The sequence below is a fragment of the Gymnoscopelus braueri genome (assembly GCF_963280865.1).
Source record: "Gymnoscopelus braueri genome assembly, chromosome: 6".
Taxonomy (NCBI): Eukaryota; Metazoa; Chordata; class Actinopteri; order Myctophiformes; family Myctophidae; genus Gymnoscopelus; species Gymnoscopelus braueri.
In genome coordinates this window covers 37,802,400-37,824,046 of record NC_137607.1, presented here as the reverse complement: position 1 = coordinate 37,824,046, position 21,647 = coordinate 37,802,400, and the positions used below count along the sequence as shown (strand labels likewise).

Sequence of the window (21,647 nt, the reverse complement as noted above, 5' to 3'; positions counted from 1 at the left end):
TTTAAACCGTTGCACTGCTGAATCACAAATGCAGATCTCAAGAACATAATACGCATTGGATAACTATTACCTCAAGTGGTGGCTGTTTTTGTAAGTAATGACTATCTTCCCCCTTTAAATGCCCTTTTGCCATAATCGTTGGGGCTGTTGTCATGGTGAACATTGAAAGGCATGATGATATTTATGGGCTGTGGCAGCAATAAGAGGACTTGTTGAAGGCAGCTGCCATGCAGTGACTGACAGACTAAAAATCCTCTTCCCTATAGCTTCTCGTCATGTGTGAAGATTGCAAAGGGGACGAAGAGCTGCTCAGCAAATGTATTGAGGACAGGAGAGGAAATATTATGGTAAAAAACAAACAAAAAAACTTTGTTGTAGCTTATTGATTTATTCTACTCAAATGGCAGACTAATCATTAGACCTAGCTATAGCCTTATCATTCATACCAATCTGTGAAATGTGTTTCTGTATATAGGCTACAACTTAGCCAGGCAAAACTTTTAAATGGATAGTTCACCCCCAAAATGACTTATTTTCTATCAATTACACACCCCATGAAGCTTTTTGTCGCATTCCTAAACCAATAATTTGATGACCAACACAAAAAAAATCTAGGCTTCATGGGGTGTGTAATTGATAGAAAATAAGTCGTGTTTTGGGTGAACTATCCCTTTAATCATTAAAGGATCATTAAAGTTTAATGTGTCCTAAAAATAGAACAAAAACTTTAAATCAAAACAACGACAGGAATGTTCCCAGACGCTGCATGTCATATATATTGACACGGTGTTGTCGACACACGAACTGTGCGATAAAATGGATCTGTTCTGCGCGGAGACTGCTGTGTGGATGCGTTCCGGTGCGTATAATCTTCTAACCGCAGGTATGATCCCCGCAGGGCGCAGCGCCGGTGGAAGGGGCTCTGGAGGATGAAGACTCGTGCTCACGCGGCTCGTGCTCGTCGATGCGACCCGCAACGCTGCTCGGCAGGACGGTGTGTGCGAGCTGCGACGAGGAGATCGTGGATAAATATTTATTAAAGGTAATTTAACTTATTTTCTTTTTCTTTTTTTGTATAACTTTTTTATCAGTTTTTTATATATATATATATTTTTAAAGGTAATTATGTGATTTTATGTTTTTGTGCCGATGGCAATGACACAGCAGGGGGTCTGATTAATACAGGCTTGTCCTGTCAATATGTCTCTTTATTTTTGCATTATTATGATGTTGCAACTGACATGCCCGTTAGCCTATATACTCACACACACACACACACACACACACACACACACACACACACACACACACACACACACACACACACACACACACACACACACACACACACACACACACACGCACGCACGCACGCACGCGGCACACACTCACACAGGCACTCATGCACTATGTAAGTTTTGACTGACTTGCTAATTGTCTTCTTTTCGTTTAGGTTAACGACTTGTGCTGGCATGTACGCTGTCTCTCCTGCAGCGTGTGCCAGACTTCACTTGGCAGTCAGACCAGTTGTTACATCAAAGAAAGAGAGGTTTTCTGCAAACTGGATTACTTTAGGTATAACGTTTTAAGCCTCATAGCCATACATCAAACCTGACAACTGCTGAGGAGGCCAATTCGAAACCATATACCCAAAACAAATTGATAGATTTATAGGCCTATACCTGCCTATTAGACTTAGACTTAGGCCCTAAGTAGTAGCTTATCTAGGCTATATAATTATAATAAAGGCAACAATTACGAAATAAATAAAAACATGTAATATTTAAAAGAAATACAATGTAGGCTAATGTTATTAGGGCACATTATATTATTTGTATTATTGCTATGATAGTCTACTTATTTACTTATATTTACACTATATATATATATATATATATATATATATATATATATATATATATATATATATATATATATATATATGCGACTTTTACAGGCTGGTAATTAAAGGGGGAAGGCTGGCGACACATTACACCTGGTAGTAGCGACCAGCATCACCTGGTCGCTCCTACCAGGTGATGCTGAGAGGGTCTGTGTATATATAAATAAATAAATAATAATAATAATTATTATTATTATTAGTTGTTTTTCTGGTCTTGTAAAGTAGGAGCTACTTGTCTCTCTCCACTGCAGAAGATACGGCACATGGTGCGCCTGCTGCGGCCGGAACATCCAGTCCACAGACTGGGTGCGCAGGGCGAAGGGCAACGTGTACCACCTGGCCTGCTTCGCCTGCTTCTCCTGCAGGAGGCAGCTGTCCACCGGGGAGGAGTTCGCCCTGGTGGAGGAGAAGGTGCTGTGCCGGGTCCACTACGACTGTATGCTGGACAACCTTAAGCGCGCCGTGGAGAAAGGTGAGCACAACTTTTATCCCATTAATTAAGACAGGGTGAAAGCATCTCTGTCACTTTTTTTAGATTTCTTTGGCTATTCAAAAATAGCAGACGTAGGCCTACAAGCTCATAGCGCGGCAAAATCGTGAAAATTGGTGCAAATCTTTGAATATATGTATTTTTTAAAGCAAACATTTTGTACTCAAATCTTTGCTTTGGGGTGGGGGGGGGGGGGGGGTCCCTGGAACAAAATATTTTGAGATGGGGGTCTGCGGCCAAATAGGCCTACATATCATTTTGGGGCTCCTTAATTGACATGAAAAAGTTTGAGCACCACTGACATAGAAACATACGTTTTCCAGAAAACTGTTAGGATTTAGAAGTAGAATCGGCCTCCAGGTCTTCATGGGTTCTGACCTACAAAATGATTTACTATGAGTTAAAATAAACGGAATAATCAATATCCTACATTCTGATCAGGTGTGTCTGGCCTCGATCTGATCGTTGATTGTCGCACCTGCTGTTTGTCTAGTTGTTTATGTTGAATGTTTAAACATTCAATGTTAAAAATGACAATAATATATATATTCAAAGAACAGAGGGTGGAATTATAGGACCAGTTTGTTACTAATTAGGTAATTGATTGATTAAATAGGTTAATGATAATGTAGCCTTACATTTATTCAATTAATGGATGCATGGATTGATTGATTGACTTTAATAACAGTTTGCATAAAAAAAGCACAGAGGTATAGGCCTACAGTTTCATACAAAAGGATGCAAAAAGGATAAACCCAAAGAAAGCCTTATGGCTTGTTTCCATTTGGGTCCTTATTCAATTCATCGAAAAATTGCAATTGCAAACTAAGTTAATGTAGGCTACTCATTTCGTTGTATCTGCGTTTACTGGCGTCTGAGCTCCTCAAAGCATAACATGTTTATATAACCCATTGTTCTAATATTCCGTGCAAGCAGCCTATACTTGAAAGGATTTTTCATAATTGCGCTGTTATTTCTTCGATTAAAATGCTTTCAGTGAGCCAACTCGAAATAGCTTTTCATGGATGAAATGCTTAACTGACAACGAATGATTTGTTTTGACGAGAGAAGTGTACCGTGGTGGTTATATCTCGCTTCTTCCAGGAACCAGTGTTAATATGGAGGGGGCCATGCCAACCGAACAGGAGCTCAACCAGCCGAAGCCGTCAAAGAGAGCCCGGACCAGCTTCACCGCGGACCAGCTACAGGTCTGTCAGATCTCCTCCAACGCTCACATATTAGGCTACTGTGTTGCAATCTGGAGTGGTTCTCTACCTTTTCAGGCCGCGACCCCCTTTAATAATCATATTTTAACTGGGGACCCCCGTCACCCCCACCCTGACAAGCACCAGGAATTGTAGGGGTTGAGGGCAGGCATTGCTATACTTACTTATTTTGTTTGACCCTTGGTTCCACAGATAATTAAGTAATGTGAAAATAGCAGATCTACAAGCTCACAACTCCTGCAATCTGCTATTTTCACAATTTTTGCCTCTTTGTTATATTATTTTACAATTTGGCTAATGTTTGACCAGTTTTGATAGTTTGTTTATTACTTTTGATGCAATAATGGTCTTTTTACTTTTCTTTTTTTTCTTTAACGTTTTTCCTTAAATTGTCACTTCACTGTCATCGGGGGACCCCCCCTAAAGCATGTGGGGACCCCCCTGGGGGTTGTGCCGACCCACAGGTTGTCCCGACCCACAGGTTGAGAACCACTGTGGCTAGATCAGTGCAGTGGTTCTCAAAGTAGGGTCCCGGGTCCCCCAAGGGTCCTTGAGGGGGGTCATCATAGGTGGTGCCCAGCGAAATGTGTTAACATAGCATCAGAATCAGTTTAACCACTTAATCTATCTAAGCGCACAACACATTTGAAAAATGTACAATATTTATACAAATCATGTATTTTCAGATGGGGGTCAAATAAATATAAATTTGGGCATCCCTGACATGAAAACATTTGAGAACCATCATGCCATACTATGATTGTCTCACATACATGTATTACTGCAATAGCCTCTTAAAGGGATAGTTCACCCAAGAAATTACTTTTTTTCTATCGATTAGTCACCCCATGGAGACTGAATTCATGGATTTTTTTTTGTTTTTGTCGCAATACTGGTAGGCAGCGGTTCTGATAGGAGACACACCGGAACTGCTGCCGGTCATCAAATTATTGGTTTAGGAATGCGACAAAAACAAAAAAATATCCATGAATTCAAGTCACCATAGGGTGACTAATCGATAGGAAAAAAAGTTATTTTGTACATGTTTTTTTTCTTCCCTTGCCCCCCCCTGTCCCTCTGTAGTCTGTCCTTCTTTCTTTTCTTTCTCTTTCTGGAAACAATCAAAACGATGGAACTTGCACAAAAACAAATTTCACGCACTGTTTTAGACCTGCAAATCTGTGATGTGACAATAGATTATTCTGATTGAATGTAAGTGTCATACAGATAAACATAGTCAATCTACAGTGAATATAATGAGCAATATAGACTGTGAAACATTTACAACTGTTAAGCAGACCTCCAATTTACATCCCAGTAAGCAAAAGTGTACAGGAGTCATTAATCCACAGACAGAACAGGATGCATGGGGGCTTTAATGTCTGCTGGCACGTAGGACTGACGAGTCATTCTGTCTTGTGTCGAGGGGTGAATAATCTGTCACTGAAGATGCTGAAGATGCTGCCCTCCTGGCAGTGACAGAGTCGCTCCATGCCGCTAGAGCGAACTCTCTCTCCTCCGTCCTGATACTCCTGGACCTGTCTGCAGCGTTCGACAGGGTGAACCATCAGATCCTCCTCTCCACCCTTGAGGGGATGGGTGTCTCAGGCTCTGTACTCTCCCTGTTTGCATCCTACCTGACGGTTCGCTCCTACCAGGTGATGCTGAGAGGGTCTGTGTCAGAACCACACAGGCTCACTACTGGGGTTCCCCAAGGCTCGGTTCTGGGTCCTCTTCTTTTCTCTCTCTACACTACATCTCTTGGTGCTGTTATCCACTCCCATGACTTTTCCTACCACTGCTATGCCGACGACACCCAGCTGATCCTGTCATTTCCCCCCTCAGACACACAAGTGGAGGCACACCTTGCTGCTTGTCTGGCTGACATCTCGGAGTGGATGTCGACGCACCACCTGAAGCTCAACCTGGACAAGACCGAGCTGATGTTCCTCCCGGGGAAGGGCTGTCCGCACCGAGACATGGCCATCACTATTGATAATGCTGTGGTGACGTCAACTCGGACTGCGAGGAATCTGGGTGTGACCCTGGACGACCAACTGTCGTTCTCGGCAAACATCGCATCGGCGACGCGGTCCTGCAGATTCCTCCTCTACAACATCAGGAGGATTTGCCCCTTCCTCACTGAGAAGCCAGCGCAGGTGCTCATCCAGGCTCTTGTCATCTCCCGCCTGGACTACTGCAACTCCCTCCTTGCTGGTGCCCCGGCATCTGCCATCAGACCTCTGGAGCTTGTTCAGAAAGCTGCGGCTCGTCTGGTGTTCAACCGCCCCAAGTTCTCCCGCACAACTATCCTTCTCCGTTCTCTACACTGGCTCCCCGTAGCGGCTCACATCCAGTTTAAAACCCTGGTGCTAGCCTATAGGGCAGTGAAAGGAACAGCTCCTTCTTACCTCCGGGCTATGGTCGAGGCTTACACCCCTGCCCGACCACTTCGGTCTGCCGCCTAGGGGCGACTGGTTGCCTTGTCGCTCACTGGTCCTTCTGGCCAATCTACACGGTCACGGCTTTTTTCTGTTCTGGCCCCACAGTGGTGGAATGAACTCCCCACTGATGTCAGGACAGCAGAGTCATTGCCCATCTTTCGCCGCAGGCTGAAAACCCACCTCTTCAGGAAACACTACCCTTCCTCTTCGCCTTGCCTACTTGTTGTTAACTAGTTGTACGAGCTCTTGTTTTATTGTTTTATTGGATCTTGTTTATTCGATACACTTATTTGTTTTAGCTCTTGCTCATTTGATTTTCCTATTTGTCTCATCTGTTTAAGAAAGTAGGTAGCTGATATATTGCACTTTTACCTTAGCGCTAGGTATACTATAGTTGCTTGTTTTAGAAGAGAATGCACTTAAGACTTCTGGTGATTAGTAGTTTTGTTGCCTACCTATGTTGAATGCACTTATTGTAAGTCGCTTTGGATAAAAGCATCTGCTAAAGGACTGTAATTTAATGTAATGTAATGCTACTCAGCCCGGCTAGCTCATCATAGCGGGGGTGGTGGGGTGTGAACATTTTTAAACAAGATTTTGGACACAAATGTATTCGTGACTTTATACATGATGTGTTTGTGAGTGTGATGAAAGACCAGGTAACCTCATTATCTATTAACCTGCACAGCCTGATTCCTTGTCATCCACTCTCTCCCTGTCCAGGTGATGCAGGCCCAGTTCGCCCAGGACAACAACCCAGATGCTCAGACACTACAGAAACTAGCAGAGCAGACAGGCCTCAGTAGGAGGGTCATACAGGTTGGTGATAGACTTGAATGGTACCATTTTCGGTGAAACGTCACCCACTAGCAGGGTAAATGAAATAAGTCTTGAAAACAAGAGGGAAAAAAACTGCAACACACACAGTACTGTTGAAAAACAACTTTATTTTGAAAATAGATGCTTTAGGCATATGGCATTCATCAAGGACTTTTCTACAGTACAGCAAGTGTTGTTGTCTTCGCCAGGACGGGCGGCCATGAGACTGGACGGTCAAAGGCAGGAGATGATGTTTTCGCTCCTGTCCGTCTGTATGTGTGTCTGTGAACAGCTAATCTCTCAAGACAGATTCAGAGCGCCGCAGCTGTCGGCAACTCCCATTACAATGTGTAGAGTAATTGTTATTAGGAATGAAAACAAAGGAGTACTACCGGAAGAGGAGGGCTGAAGGAGAGTAAAAAGGGTGCACGGTGCCTCCAGAGGCAATTCTTTTTTTCTTATTTTTTTGGCCGATGGGTTCCCAGATTGGTGAACAGCTAATCTCCGGCACCATTGGACCGAAACTTTGTACGCACACTCCCAGTAGGCCAAGGAAGAACCTCCAGCAAATTGGTCAAACCGGCCTCATGGTGGCACTATAACCACCCGCTTCACGTTTTGGCCTATAACTCTTGAACTGTAGGTCATACAATCAAAATCTTTTTTCCCCTGGTTTCTTTGGATCATCATGACTAAACTCTCCATATAGCCCCTGGCCTATATGTCCAAAGCTCACACAAATCGGTACACATTATCTCTGGAGTCATGTGATCAAGGTGTATGAGCCAGATTTTTCAAATTCTATTCCAATTGGAATAGAATGAGTGCCTTCCAAAGTTTGCGGGCCCTGGGTAGGCAACCCGGCCTGTCGGATTCCTGCGCTCCGAGGTGCGCACTTTGCTAGTTCCATTTTCTTTCCTCTAGTGAGGCAGGGCTAGGTCAGTTCAATGAATATGGCAGAATTCAGTATTCAAGCACTGAACAACTTCTGGAGCAAACATTTTTTTATTGGTCTGCATTTCATTAGCGTATTTTATTAAAGGGTTTTACAATGTGCATTACATTCAACCATCACACAGACAGTGGAGGCAACCAAAGGTTGCTGATCAGTTGCAGTTAGGGGTGTGTTTTGCACAAGGACACTTCGGCACAAAGCCAGGGGCAAGGGATTGACTTTCCGGCTCCAGCAGTGGGTCTACCTCCTGAGCCAATGCTGTCCCATGTCGTCCTATCAAACCATTAAAGGGATAGTTCACCCAAAAAATGACTTATTTTCTATCAATTATACATCCCATGAAGCCTTCAATTCATGGAGATTCATTTGTTTTTGTCACATTCCTAAGCCAATAATTTGATGACCGGTGGAAAGATGCTAATGTCTCCGATAGGAGACTCAAAGTTGACACTTTGAGTCTCCTACCGGAGCCGCCGCCGGTCATCAAATTATTGGCTTAAGAATACGAAAAAAACAAAAAAATACAGTGAACTACCCCTTTAAGACGTGACTCATGATGAGCATGATAATTTTTTGTTATTGGATCATTAATAAGTTTCAATTCAAATTGATTGGACCGATAATGAACTGACCCTATAGCAGTGGCTCAGGAAGTGAAGGGGTTGCCTGAGAATCTGAAAGATTTTGGGTAGATCTCAGCTCCTCTCGGAATCACCTCGCAAAAATCAACGAACACATCGTAAAAACACCCAACTTGAACAACTCTCTCCTGTGACTCAGGTGTGGTTCCAGAACTGCAGAGCTCGTCATAAGAAACACGTGAGCCCCAACCACAACTCCAGTACCCCCATAAGTTCTCTGCATACCAGCCGTCTCTCCCAACCAACACCAACCCCAGAGGAGCTTCAGTACACTGCCTACGGTGGGCCGGAGGGACCCATGCTCTCTGCACTGCACACATTCATAGACGGTAAACGCAGTCTTTTATAAATACTGTCTGTCCCTCTCTCTCCCTCTCCCTATATCTCTCTCTATGGCTCTCTGTGTCTATCTGCCTCTCTCGCCCTCTCCCTATGTCAATTAAATTCTATATTGCTATTGGCATGAGAAAACATGTTTACATCGACCAAAACAAGCAAAAGTGGAACAAAACAGCTCTCTCTCTCTCTCTCGACATCTCACACACAACAGAAACCAGTGCATAATCAATCAGGGAACCTATTCTGAAAAAAAGAAAAAAATCAAAACGTTTTTTTCCCCCTTTGTTTTTGCCTCTGGGGGCACCACCTCCTTTTTTTTGACAGACCCAGGGGGTCAGGCCTACATGATGCTTTGTCGGTCCCTCTTTCGTCCATATATGGATATATTTGTCGGTCCCCCTCTCCAAACGGTTTCGTCCATACATGGTGCTTACTTGTCCCTCTTTTTGATTGGCCAAGCTTAGCGTGACGTAGTGCTCTGTGCCCATTCTATAAGACTGCCACCACCGGTCTAGCCTATACACAAATCTACAACCAAATACCCCTATACATAAAATGCTCCACACCAAATGCCTAAAATGATATATGCTTTTCACTTATAAAGTGGTTTGTAGGTGTGTTGCGTACTGGGAATATTCTGGGTCTGGCAGGTCTCCTGGTCTTGTTTAACTTGGTTTGGCTCCTCCCCTTTCTTAGTCCACTTCCTCCCGGGTGCTTCTGTATTTATTCCTACTAACAACACCACTACATGTTGTGTTGCAGTGGTGCTGACAGAGTCTGTCTTGAGAGATTAGTGCATAATTGACAACAGCATTTTGCACTGACGTCATAGTTGTCTAACAGCGCTGACGGGCATGGCCAGTCCATATATGGGTGTATTTGCCGATTTGTGCTGACATCAATGTCCACTCGATAGATGGGCATATCTGCTTAGTGCTTGAACTATATAGTTATAGTTGATCGATTTGCTGCAACAAATTAACAAGGGAAATCTAGAGGTGTGCATTATTGAGCCTTGTGGTGCCTCTTTGATCACCAGATATAAGTTATATTTCAAATGAATAAGGCTTAATTGACTAGTTTGAGGTTCTTATGACTGTGAGAATAACATGAGGCATACTAGTGAAACACAGAATATACCTATACAACTTCCTTTGGTTCATGATTTAAAAAATACAGTAGCAAAATTTGCAGATCTACAATCTCACAATACACTGTGAGCTTGTAGATTGGCTATTTATGCCATGCAAATTATAAAATAGGATTTAATTTGTTACGGGAGAATAGGACCTGGACAATATTCTTTGTGTGTGTGGTACCATAGACCATATTCACACGGCGGCCATATTGCCATTAAGTCAATGAAATGCCACCCCAGTTGCCACCCCAGTTGCCACCCCAGTTGCCACAGCAACGCAATGTTAAATTCCAAAATGGCCACCGTGTGAATATGGACTATGAAAATCTCTCATCCCAATCTTCCTTCAAAGTTCAGGTACCTCTCTTACTGCATAATGTTATTAGATAGATTTGTGGGTGGTGCAGTGGTAAAGTACCTGCCCAGTGGGCAGCACTGCCCACCACCACTGGGGTGGTGTCTGGGGGTTCAAATCGGGCAGGTAGGGTGATATTTGTCACTTCACCTGCTCCTACTGGCTGGGGCGGCACCTGTCAGCAGGGAGTGTTGGGCGGGACGCGGGACTCGGGAGGAGTAGGACAAAGGCTCTACATCCTCCCGGTGGGGCTCCTCACTGGCAGGTGAGCCAGTAGGACGTTGCAACACATTTTCACAGATAGGCGTAATTTATTGCCACTCTTGTCATTTTCACTCCCTAATGCGTCACTATAGGACTACAACAACTAAAAGACATGCATTGGAGCTTCAAGTACTACTTGAATCTGGGGTTTGGCCAGCTGCCTCTGTGGCTTACCTGATAGCAGCGCTTGACTAAATTGGGGAGCAAGAGTGGTAAGAAAACCAAAAAAAGGGATAGATTTGTATCTGCAGCTTATAAAATTGTGAGAGGGCAGGAATGTGTGATGTTTTATTGACCAGTATACTGCCTCTGTCTGTCTCCACAGTTCACTCCCCTCCTTCCATGCTGTTCCAGCCTCTGCTGCCTCCACACACCCTGACCTCTATGCCTGTGTCCCATGCCTGAACAGTGAACACACACACACACACACACACACACACCTCTTTGCCAGTGTCCCACACCCGAGCTGCATGGTCAATCATGAGTAAATACACTTGCCGAAATGGATATAGATGTGAACATACTGTATACACACACATCATGCACACTTACACCATATAGGAAGTACATGCAAGTGAGAACGCACACACACGCACGCACGCTCTGAAAAATGGATGCACACAAATGAGCATGTGTGTACAGTATACACGTCCGAACATCTTCGGGCCCAGACCATCCCCCACCCATTTCTCATACACTCTTGAGCTATTGGAACATTTATAACTCATAAATATTCATTTAATTCATTGTAATATTATGGATGGCAGTAACACAATTCTGATCCTAAATGTACTGTATTTTGTGGAAATGGAAAAGGTCTCTGTGTACCTCATAGGAATCCGAGATGCATTATATGACACACTATAATGCATTATAAACATACTTTAATGTTTCTTGGTGTACTTGTTGCAGTGCCACAGTTTGACAGTGCAGTGCTACTGGGGGTGAATGCGACCAAAACTCTAAACTGCCATTTGGAAAATAATGTTGACTGAGTATGAAGATGAACGTGAAATGTGTTTCACATTGTTTGTATAATATCAGTGTTTGAATATTGCGCTTTAATTTATTTATTGTATGTATTTGAGATGTCTGTTTTGAAAATAAATGTCTAATTTAAGAAAATCATGAGAATTAAATCAGAGCTAAATTGTATCAAATTCTATCCAATGACAGGTGAAACAACACAGTGTTCAACCATTACACCACAATAATACATGATCAAAATCCGCTTACAACTGGTTACAAAATGATTAATGGTGAGATGCAAATAGTAGAAATACTCACTTTATTTATAAAGTAGACTGTACAGATTGATTCAGAACATTTTCATGTAGTAACACATGCAACCTGTACTGCACAAATTAAAAAAATATGGCAATGCTATTTACACTAAATCTATACCGTTGAACAGGAGAGCACAGTCCCCTTAGACTCTGAAGTATCATTCTGTTTTCTGTCTTTTGGCAGTGTAGGTTTTTTAAGGCTAGGTTTTCTGTCTATCGGCATCTAAATATTTAACTTTCAAGATGTTGTGGTAAGGAAACCGATGCACATTCTAACCAAGTTAGAGAATTCACTTGTGTCTACTTGTTGACTGTGGTTGACCAAAAGAATCCAGTTCTCCAACATGAAAGGGAGGGGAAGGCACACAAAAAAATGTTTTTACTTCACTTATCAGATCGAAGTTCTCCTGCTTCATGGGGGATAAAACAATATCTGAGCTGCATGCATAGAAAGATACAAAGCTCTGCTTTTTGACATATAAGTACAATAAGACATTAACTACATAAAATAAGAATCAAAGTATGTTACATGCATTATAATGTATGTAACACTACACAGTGCAAGCTTCATTGTTCTTTCCCTTTTCACATGTGCCAAACCACTTTATTTTTATTGAGCAGTAAAGGTGTACTGGTTTGAGCATGTATGAGCGTGTTGTGCTACAACGGGGGCACAAGACACGTAAAACTGACAGTGATGTCACCCTGAGGTAGCCTGGCACAGTGGGGCCATTTTCTCGGACCCTTTGACAAAGAGATCATAGGACTGGCAGAGAGTGGAGACAAATGTGAGTCATTAGAAGCACACAATTACGCCATGATGTAAGCATGAATAAATGCTATTCACTTAATTTCTGACAACTTTGTTTCAACAAAGTAACAAATCCTAACCTATGCAACACTGTTAAAACAGTGGTTCGATTTCTCAGGCTTCGACCTCTAATGGGGTTCTACAAATATGGTTTGTTCTGGACGCAGGCCTCAGTTCTTGTAGGCTATACTGTAGTCACTGTCACTGCCAACCCCTACTTGTTGGTCTTGAGGAGGGCGTGGACAACCACGTCTCCTCCGATAGACATGGAGTCACCAGCCACTTCTTTCCATCTAACAGTGGGGTGTTTTAGCGGGTGGGTGTAATTCATGCGGAGGAACACGCTATCCTTCCCAGTTCAGGTCAGATCAGAGATCGCCCTAATTCCCTGCCAGCTTCCCACGTGTGAACATGGCCAATTGTGTTCGTTGGAGCGCCCGGCCAAGCCGGAGGTACCGTGGAGGAATCCAACCCTATAGTTTCGATGGTGGTTGAGCAGGAACCCCTGCGCTACCGCCACCTGGATGCCCTCTTTTCTACAAGGAAGTTAATTGCATTCGCCTGATGTCCCAGTTTTAAATCTGCTTAGAATAAAAACTGGCAGTAATTTGTGTCCCCAGCACACCAGCTGTGAACTGCTCAAAAATAGAGGATACAGTCAGTAAAGGTGCTTGCATTTGTAGCACAAATACATAACATAAGTACAACATTTTGTTTGTACATTTTCTGTCCATTCCGTCCTGTTTCATTGTGTAAGAGAAGGAGATACTTCAAAATGGTATAAATCTTAGTTTGACAATAAAACACTTTCAAGAATTACCTGAATTCTGGCTCTGGAATTGTACCATCCTAGACATTCAGAGACAATTTAACTTAACATAAATAGTGAAATAATGTGTTAGAAAATCATATTTTAGCAATTGACTGACTAGTCTATTTAATAGACAAATTCTCAAATTGTTTCTCCCTCATTATTGATCATCTGAAATTACACAAAATGATATACAGTACGTTGTACTAACTAGATTGGATGTTATGCAAGAAGGCTAACCCAAATGGTTAAAACATAACTAGTAATAGGCCTAATTGAATAATAAAAAGGCTGTGTTACAGAAACACAAATAGTCACTCAATAAGTAGGAAGGAGTTGCTATAGTCCAAGTGACAGGAGGACCATGATAACAGAGACAGGTCAGTAACTTTTATCTGGAGGTTGACAACACAACCATAAAAGACTATGGGGCGAAATATACATTTGTACCTTTGGTATGAGCAAAACAAATTAAGAAATGCTTTTTAATATACATCCACCCTCAGCTCTAATTTCTGGACCTTCCATTTGTGAAATACCAGCCTATGGTACAAAGAGAGACCTCAATCACTTATACCATGGCTAATCCCTTTGTAAGTTTTCAGAATAAATTCAACATAAAATCTACAAATCTTAACTAGTGTCCAGCAAAACACAATTAGACACTCTGCGTGAACATTCTGTGAAACAGCGTATAAGGCACTTTATATTGAAGCACTTAAATTGTTGTGCAATTATGGAAAATATGCTTCTCAATGTGAGACAAGAGGTTAACCACTTGAGCCCTATTATACTTCGTAATATGATGTTGAGGCAAAAATTGCTGAGCTTGTAGATCTGCCATTTAAAAAATAAAATAAAATACAATTTCTGAACATTTACGTCAGGATAAGCCCCAAAACGTGGTTAAGGTCGATAATCACAGTGTATGGTGATAATGGGGACTATTTGTGCAGTTGGTGGCAAAGCTCATTCAGTCAGTAGAGCATTAGTCATCAAGTCTTCACAAACTACGCCACTGACTTCTGCATAGCTCAGGTGCCATCAAGTGGCATAATATTGTGACTACAAGAGCAGCACTTGGGTGCTCATATCATGTGATTGTGTGTATGTGTGTTGACACAGATGCTCCGAGAGAGTACACAGAAGCACCAGCAAGAGGAACATAATAATGTACAGTATGAGCTGTAGGTGGGTCATCATTGGAGACTCTTATTTACAATTTTGTTACCAACAACCTGTAGACCTATATGGTACGATTATTATAATTTGTTTTACTGTGCCTTTAAAACAATCACAGATTACAAGTGGCAGATGCTCATTTCCACACAAGTACCATGCTTTGTTGACTGTTTCTCTCCTCCCCTTGTCTGCCATCCTTCTTCTATCTTCTCCCCTTCTTCTTGCTGTTCTTCTTGTTCAGAATGTTCTTCAAGGATTTGCTCATGTAGTATGGCCTGGAAGCTGAACCGTTGTTTGTCTCCAGGTCCACCACTAGGGGGCAGTAGCAGTACAAGGTTAAAAACAATTTAAATCACTGCTGATTGGTCATTTAGTTGCCTCTACAACCTGCAGGATTTGAACACTACAAATCCAAGCACTTCAAACCAGATGCCAAGTGGAATCGCGTGGAAAAGTACAGTGCACAACTCTTCGACCATTTGTGTTTATTCAAAAAAAGGATTCACATTTTCATTGGATTTCGTCGATAAAAAAAGGATTCTCCTGTACAAAAAGAACACTGAATCACCTCCACACAGATGTGTGTCTTTCACATAGTATTAGAAACAGCACTACATCTGGACCAATCAGTAAAAAATTTACCAAAAATGGCTTTGACATCCTATTATAAATGGTATTTCAAAGGTTCCCGGTGTTAGGTCAAAAACCACAGAACAAGAGGAACGTTACAGTATCTCTTCTTTTTTTTCTTTTTTTTACAACTAGGCACATAAACTAGTAACTGCATTCAGAGACATTTCCTGAAGGTTTTCAGGCTCTATTCAAATCTCATCCTTAGCAAAAGCCTATAATGTGGTTAGAAGGTTAACCTCCCATAAGATACAGTAACTCGTTTACAGTACATGAGTGAATATAAGGGAACCTTGCTCTATATGTGTGTGACATTATAGAATTGTTAAATAAGTGAAAGCAGCTGCAGAACTTTGAGTCCGTGTAAATATGGTGGGCCAAATAAATATATCCCCTCAATGGTAAACATACAGTGCACAGCCAATAAAGTAATCATGCTACAAATAAAAGAAAAGAAAAAAGCATTACATGGTACTGTTCCCATACATGTAAGTGCCTATGAAACATGACTGTATGCTAAAAGACTGAAGTGCCACAAGGGGGCACTCTTGTTTTAATTTGCTGTAATTCTTTTTCTCTCCATGTATTGTGCCACTAGAATTGGTGGCATCTGTACATTTAAGGTCCTTGTGTTATGTGTTAGCACTGGGTTTAAATGCTCATACCATACCCAGCCTAGTCTCTTTGCGTTTATATCGTAATGTCCTCTAGTTAAGGCAGAGGTTAGCAGAGAATCAACAACGAAAAGAAAATTCAACAGATGCGTGACAGAAAAAAGGCAAGTATCAGAGTTGGCAAGGGAGAATGTGAATAGAGCTCATTTTTCTATCTAGGCCTCATGCCATATCATGTCCAGATATGGACCAGGCCATTCCACCTCCATTCAGAAGTCCAGCCTTACAGACCTCGCTCTAGAATATCCAGACACCCCCACACACAGATATTCGGAAAAGTGAGTGAGAGAGCGGTTGATTGGAGTGTCAGTTAGTGTCTAGTCCCGCACCATGGCTCAGGAGCCAGCATACAACTTGGCACCCTGCTCTCCCTTGCGTAGGATCTTGTGGAGGCCAGGGGACATATAGTAGGGCCTGGAGGAAGAACCATCGTTCCTCTCCAGGTCTTCGCCTGGCCAAGGCCCAGAACAGGAGGAGGCACAGCCAAGAAAGACAGCAGGGGGGAAAAGGAAGAGCACAATGCATACAAAGAAGGCATTAGCTGAGATAAATTATTTAGAGGGCCAAGCAAGAGAATTAAATGAGAAGAAACAAGCCAAAAGTGCCAAAATTGTGAATAAGCATGCATCTGTTTCAGTGATTAGTTTTAGAGGTTGTTTGGAAGAGGAGAGGAATGTCACTGTCCCCGAGGTTGTAAAGAGCAATGAAGCACACACTTTCAGCCTGTCCTTGCCTACTGTGCAGACTTGAAAATAAACTAATGTGGGGTGTAGGGAGTGTGGGGATCAGAGGGCGTATGGAATGAAAATGGAAGCTGATCTACAAGCTCACAGCACGTCACAATGCGATGCGTTGTGAGCTTGTAGATATGCTGTTTTTGAAAGTTTTTTTGTGTGCCTATTATACATGGCGCATGCCTCTGACATGACTCTTTACCTACTATATACACTATTACAAAAACACTTTCTGCATTTGACGTTCTCCGGCTGTCATGTGACCAACAGGAGGGTACAGGCAGGGCAACCTTAAACCCCGGTCACACATTAGCATCAGATGCGCCTGAAGCGTCAGCTTCCCTATATGGGAAAAACGGGGCGGAGTGTCCTGTGAAGTCTGACGTGTGTGAAGCGGTTTCAACATTGATGAACCTTGACAGCACGCCAACCAATAGGATAGAAGCTCAGCACGTTTACCCCGCTTGTAGTTCTTTTTGTGAGAGCCAATAGTACAACGCAAGTCAAACGAACTACACTGCATAATCTTTTTCATGTTGTGTGCGTGCATATATGTTGTATGTTCCCTCACTTCTAAAATTAACAGTACACCAAAATCAAATGAACTACACACCGGAAAACCAGCACTCTGCTGGCACTGCCTACAGTCCTGCAAGATAATATAGGAAATGGATGCGTTTGACTGATCGGCTTGAGTTTCAGATGGGTTGACTAAGATGCATACGACGCAGATGTGTGACCGTAGCTTTAGGCAGTGCAAGAGGGTGCAGCAGGGTAAAACATCCTCCCCGTAGAAGGCAGCACTAACAAAGACTTATGTCCATATTTGTGATTTTATGATATCTTCTTGGAAATGTTATGACTAGGATTGACAAGTTTTACCACATAAAAGTTATGTTTACAGCAACAACAAAAAAATAGTTCATGTTTCATTACTCTTTGATAGGAATGATTGCCCAACATAAATTAAATGTTCTTATGCTGTGTAACATAAATGCATAAACAATGAATACTTACAGAAACACAGGAACAATGTGTCCACGCACATGGCATAGACGTTAAAAAATCCATGTGCAATCAGGTAGGATCCAAATATCACCGTCTGCCAGGAAGAACAAGACTAAATCACTATGTTATATTGAAGCACAAGCCTCATTCACTGTTATATTCAGGGTCTATCCAATTTCTCACAAAAGGCTTTTCAATTTCTTACCAGAAGGGGGACCCAGTAGTAATTTAAGGATGGTACCTCCTCTTGAATGACAGGTATTTTACGTGTGAAGAAGAAAAACGCAAGAACACCTGCAAAACAGGACATTTGAAATGAAATTACACACGTAACACGAACACCACCCCTGATAACGCAGTACTCAATTTACAGAATACAGTAGTGGCATGGAACTCACCAACACTCCCTGAAATTAGCAGTTTTCCCAAGAATAGCAGAAAGTCTGTCACCTTGTCAAGGACAGCCACCCTAAAGAGACAGAGGAGACCCAGAGTGTAGGAGAAACCCAGAGAGAATGGAAGAAAAAACAGAGGTAAGCTATAGGAGAGGTGTGCATACAGTAGTTGAGCCTTATGGTTCATCGCTGACCTTTGACAACCAAATTGCACCATATTAGCCTTGTGTTGTGATGATGATACAGTGTATTGGGTAATTGTGGACAGAGTGACATACTGTACATACATACAGACAGACAGACACCCTCAATTCAATAGTTTCATAATAGCACTGCAGCTCAACTATCAACCATAACCTCACAGACAATGGAGAGAAATATAAGGTCAGACACACCTTCAGCATATACACACAGGCTACCCTGGGGTACAACTAATGCCTAATTTACACTCTGTCGTATGGCGTGTCCCACACTGAAAATGGAAAATCTACAAGCTCACAAGTTGAGTGAGTACAAACTCACAAGTGAGTCACAAGTACTGTACAAACTCACAAGTGAGTCACAAGTACTGTACAAACTCACAAGTGAGTTTGTACAGTAGATCGGCTACTTTTGGCACGGGACACCGTCGTATGACGAGTATAAATCAGACTTAACTCACTGGCATTGCTTTCGGTTTCTTTTGAACCCATTAGGCTTAGAGTTTTTCAGTTTGTGGACAGTGTGGATAACGTATTGTGAATGTTTTATTTTCACTTTATTGTTTCAAAGTGTACATAACACTGTGAAAGCCTAAGATCATACATATTTAGATTTGCTTTGCTGATAATCTAAAAACATGCTTGGGATGGGAACATAATTATGAGAAGCTGCTAGCCTTCTCTGAAGCAGTTTCTTCCCTTTATCAATGGGTGGCCCTGAGCTTCAAAGGCGTTAATTACCTCACAACATTCCTCATCAGTAGGAAGAACGCGTCCTTCGCTGAGGTGCAGAAGTTCTTCCCATATATTGCTATCTGTCAGATGGAAAAATACATGTAGTGCATGAATTCATTTAAAAAGAACAAAAAAACTGTCCAAATACACATTTTCCTGATAACAGAGACAGGGAATTAACCACTTAAACCCGCCATACTTAGTATAGCAAACTACTACTTAGTTGACCTGTGAGCTAGTTCAGGCAGATACACTCGAGTGGTTTACACGCATGTGCACCACTGTGTGGGCGTCTGGGCGATGTATACGTTACGTGTCAAGCTGACTAATTTGGCGGTCTATTTAAGCTCACCTCATTCATTGTTCTTCCTCTTGCTGTCAGCGGGATTGTTAAATAAATTATATATACGTTACGTATATGTATATTTCCCTGCTCTTAAATGGTTGTATTATTATTTATTTTTTTATCCCACGATTTTTGTAACCCATTTTTTCACCCAGTGCCCAGTGATTGTATTCTAGTGTGCTTGCTGAGCAGGGAGTAATATATAGCCGATCCTGAACAGCAAGATCAAATAATATGATTTGGGCTAATGTTCCCTCCAGAATAGGGATGGTAAGGTTGAAGTTCACCAAAGAAAAACCCAAACAATTGCCAACCATTGCTCCATAACTCACCATGATGTAAGCATTCCTGTTCATGAACTTGATGAAATGTTCCAGACACCAGAAACAGCACTTTAGACAGCAAAGCAGGAATCGAGCAAATGCATTTTGAGCACCTGGAGAAAAACATGGTCAGCCAGAAAATCAGCCAGTATTTGTGTGTACAATTTGAAAGCACAGAAAAGTGTGTGAGATCAATCGATGTCTATGAGTTATAGTTTCACTATACCTTTGAGCTTGTGATCCAGATATTCAAGAATGATTCGGAACATCTGCACCACAGCCAGGATCAAAGCACCAAAGGCCAAGGAACCTGTGTGATACCTAGGAAATACGAGAATAGTACCTCTGAGTAAAAAATTACAGAGACAACTTAGCCACAATTTGTGTAACAGCGCTGCCATCTTTTTCACGTTGCCAGGTGATCAGAGATCTCCACCTACCATTCGTTTTCTAAAGCCTGACTTATATTTAAGTTGTTGAAGTGGTTGATCATACCATAAAGAAACATGTAAAGAAATAGGTTTTGGTGAAGGCATTTTAATGATGCATAAGCACTACTGATTAAGCATTACACGCATCCAATATGGCACCATGTTACACAGGCGTGCAATGGAAGTTGTCTCTCTGTCCATTTCTATAATGTGATATGGAATAAAATTCAATAATATGGCATAGAATGCAATGCAGTGGAAGAGAATAGAATAACAGCATTGTATTAGTCCATGTGAGGCAGATAAAGAACTGCATTCCAACACTCCAGTAGAACCAATACTACTTACTGTATGTCTCCATCTATCAGCGGTGGAAAGTAACTAAGTACATTTACTCAAGTACTGTACTTAAGTACAATTTTGGGGTACTTTACTGGAGTATTTCCAATTGTCAATACTTTTACTTCTACTCCACTATACCTCAGAGGCAAATGTTATACTTTTACTCCAATACAATTATTTGACATCTTTAATTACTACCGGTAGTTACTTTGTAGATTTTGATTATTATTACAAAACATACATTAACCACTTCAGCCCTATATACATTTCGGCCATTTGAAAAAAGACGATCTACAGCTTGTAGATCTGCTATTTTCAAAAGATTTTCTACATTTTATATTTGAAAACTTGAAAAATTTGAAAAGCAATTTTTGCATAATGAGTGGACTACTTTTGCTTTTGGTACTTTAAGTACATTTTGGAACCAATACTTTTGTACTTTCACTCAAGTACATTTTTAATTCCGGGGCTTTCACTTGTAACAGAGTATTTCTACATTGCTGTATTGATGCTTTTACTTAAGTAAAAGATGTGAGTACTTTTTCCACCACTGCAAGCAGAACCAACACTACTTACTGCATGTCTCCGCCCATGCAGCTACTGTACAGTACATACCGTATGGCTCTACTGAAGGAGGAGAAGAGGGGGCAGGAGGGGATGTCGTTGGGCTTCTTCAGGGCCCAGTAGTAGGAGGCAAAAGCCCCTGCCAAGGTGCACTGGCCCAGGGCAATGCAGAAGTTGACCAACCACAGGAACACCAGCAGGTTACACAGCTGGAGCACAAAGATGTAGCGGTGGTAGAGACTCTCTCCGCCATAGAAGGCAAACGTGCACTGAGAACCCGGGCACACTTTGGTGACGTTGGACTGACTGAAGGTCTGTGGAACAGCATGAATTGGACATCGTTGAGTAGAGTTAGCAACGGTGTTAGTGATAATGTGTTTGAGCCGTGCCATTTACGTGGTCATTAAGACCTGTGAAGCCGATTCTACAAATGTCTTCTAAATCCTAACAGTATTCTGAAAAAAAATATGTTTCTATATCAGTGGTGCTCAAACTTCAACTGCCAAGGACCCCCAAAATTATATGTATTTGGCCACGGAACCCCATCTCAAAATATTTTGCTCCAGGGACCCCCAGAAGCAAAGATTTGAGTTAAAAATGT

The 21,647-nt window shown here is 41.9% G+C and overlaps 2 protein-coding genes across 9 annotated transcripts in view; one reads left to right on the top strand and one right to left on the bottom strand.

Moving 5' to 3' along the window:
* Positions 1-11,693, top strand: part of LOC308087030 (LIM/homeobox protein Lhx8) — a 12,431-nt gene extending 738 nt beyond the window's left edge. The window contains exons 2-10 of one of the 4 annotated variants that reach the window (XM_080430675.1): positions 35-90; positions 267-347; positions 899-1,042; positions 1,454-1,575; positions 2,155-2,375; positions 3,498-3,601; positions 6,787-6,882; positions 8,618-8,807; positions 10,900-11,693. In XM_080430675.1, coding sequence (XP_080286801.1) covers positions 276-347; positions 899-1,042; positions 1,454-1,575; positions 2,155-2,375; positions 3,498-3,601; positions 6,787-6,882; positions 8,618-8,807; positions 10,900-10,979 — 1,029 coding nt within the window. In that variant the 5' untranslated portion in view covers positions 35-90; positions 267-275 and the 3' untranslated portion in view covers positions 10,980-11,693. The remainder of the gene's footprint in view (positions 1-34; positions 91-266; positions 348-898; positions 1,043-1,453; positions 1,576-2,154; positions 2,376-3,497; positions 3,602-6,786; positions 6,883-8,617; positions 8,808-10,899) is intronic. The other 3 variants (XM_080430673.1, XM_080430672.1, XM_080430674.1) reach the window with 3 other exon arrangements.
* A 168-nt stretch (positions 11,694-11,861) lies between these two features.
* slc44a5b (solute carrier family 44 member 5b) overlaps positions 11,862-21,647 on the bottom strand; it is a 66,020-nt gene continuing 56,234 nt past the window's right edge. For 2 of the 5 annotated variants that reach the window (XM_080429789.1, XM_080429791.1), the window contains 8 exons: positions 21,098-21,360; positions 19,936-20,030; positions 19,719-19,822; positions 19,047-19,120; positions 18,109-18,179; positions 17,916-18,004; positions 17,720-17,804; positions 11,862-14,976 (listed from right to left, as the gene is read on the bottom strand). In XM_080429789.1, the coding sequence (XP_080285915.1) occupies positions 14,867-14,976; positions 17,720-17,804; positions 17,916-18,004; positions 18,109-18,179; positions 19,047-19,120; positions 19,719-19,822; positions 19,936-20,030; positions 21,098-21,360 (891 nt within the window). In that variant the 3' untranslated portion in view covers positions 11,862-14,866. The other 3 variants (XM_080429788.1, XM_080429790.1, XR_013933241.1) reach the window with 3 other exon arrangements.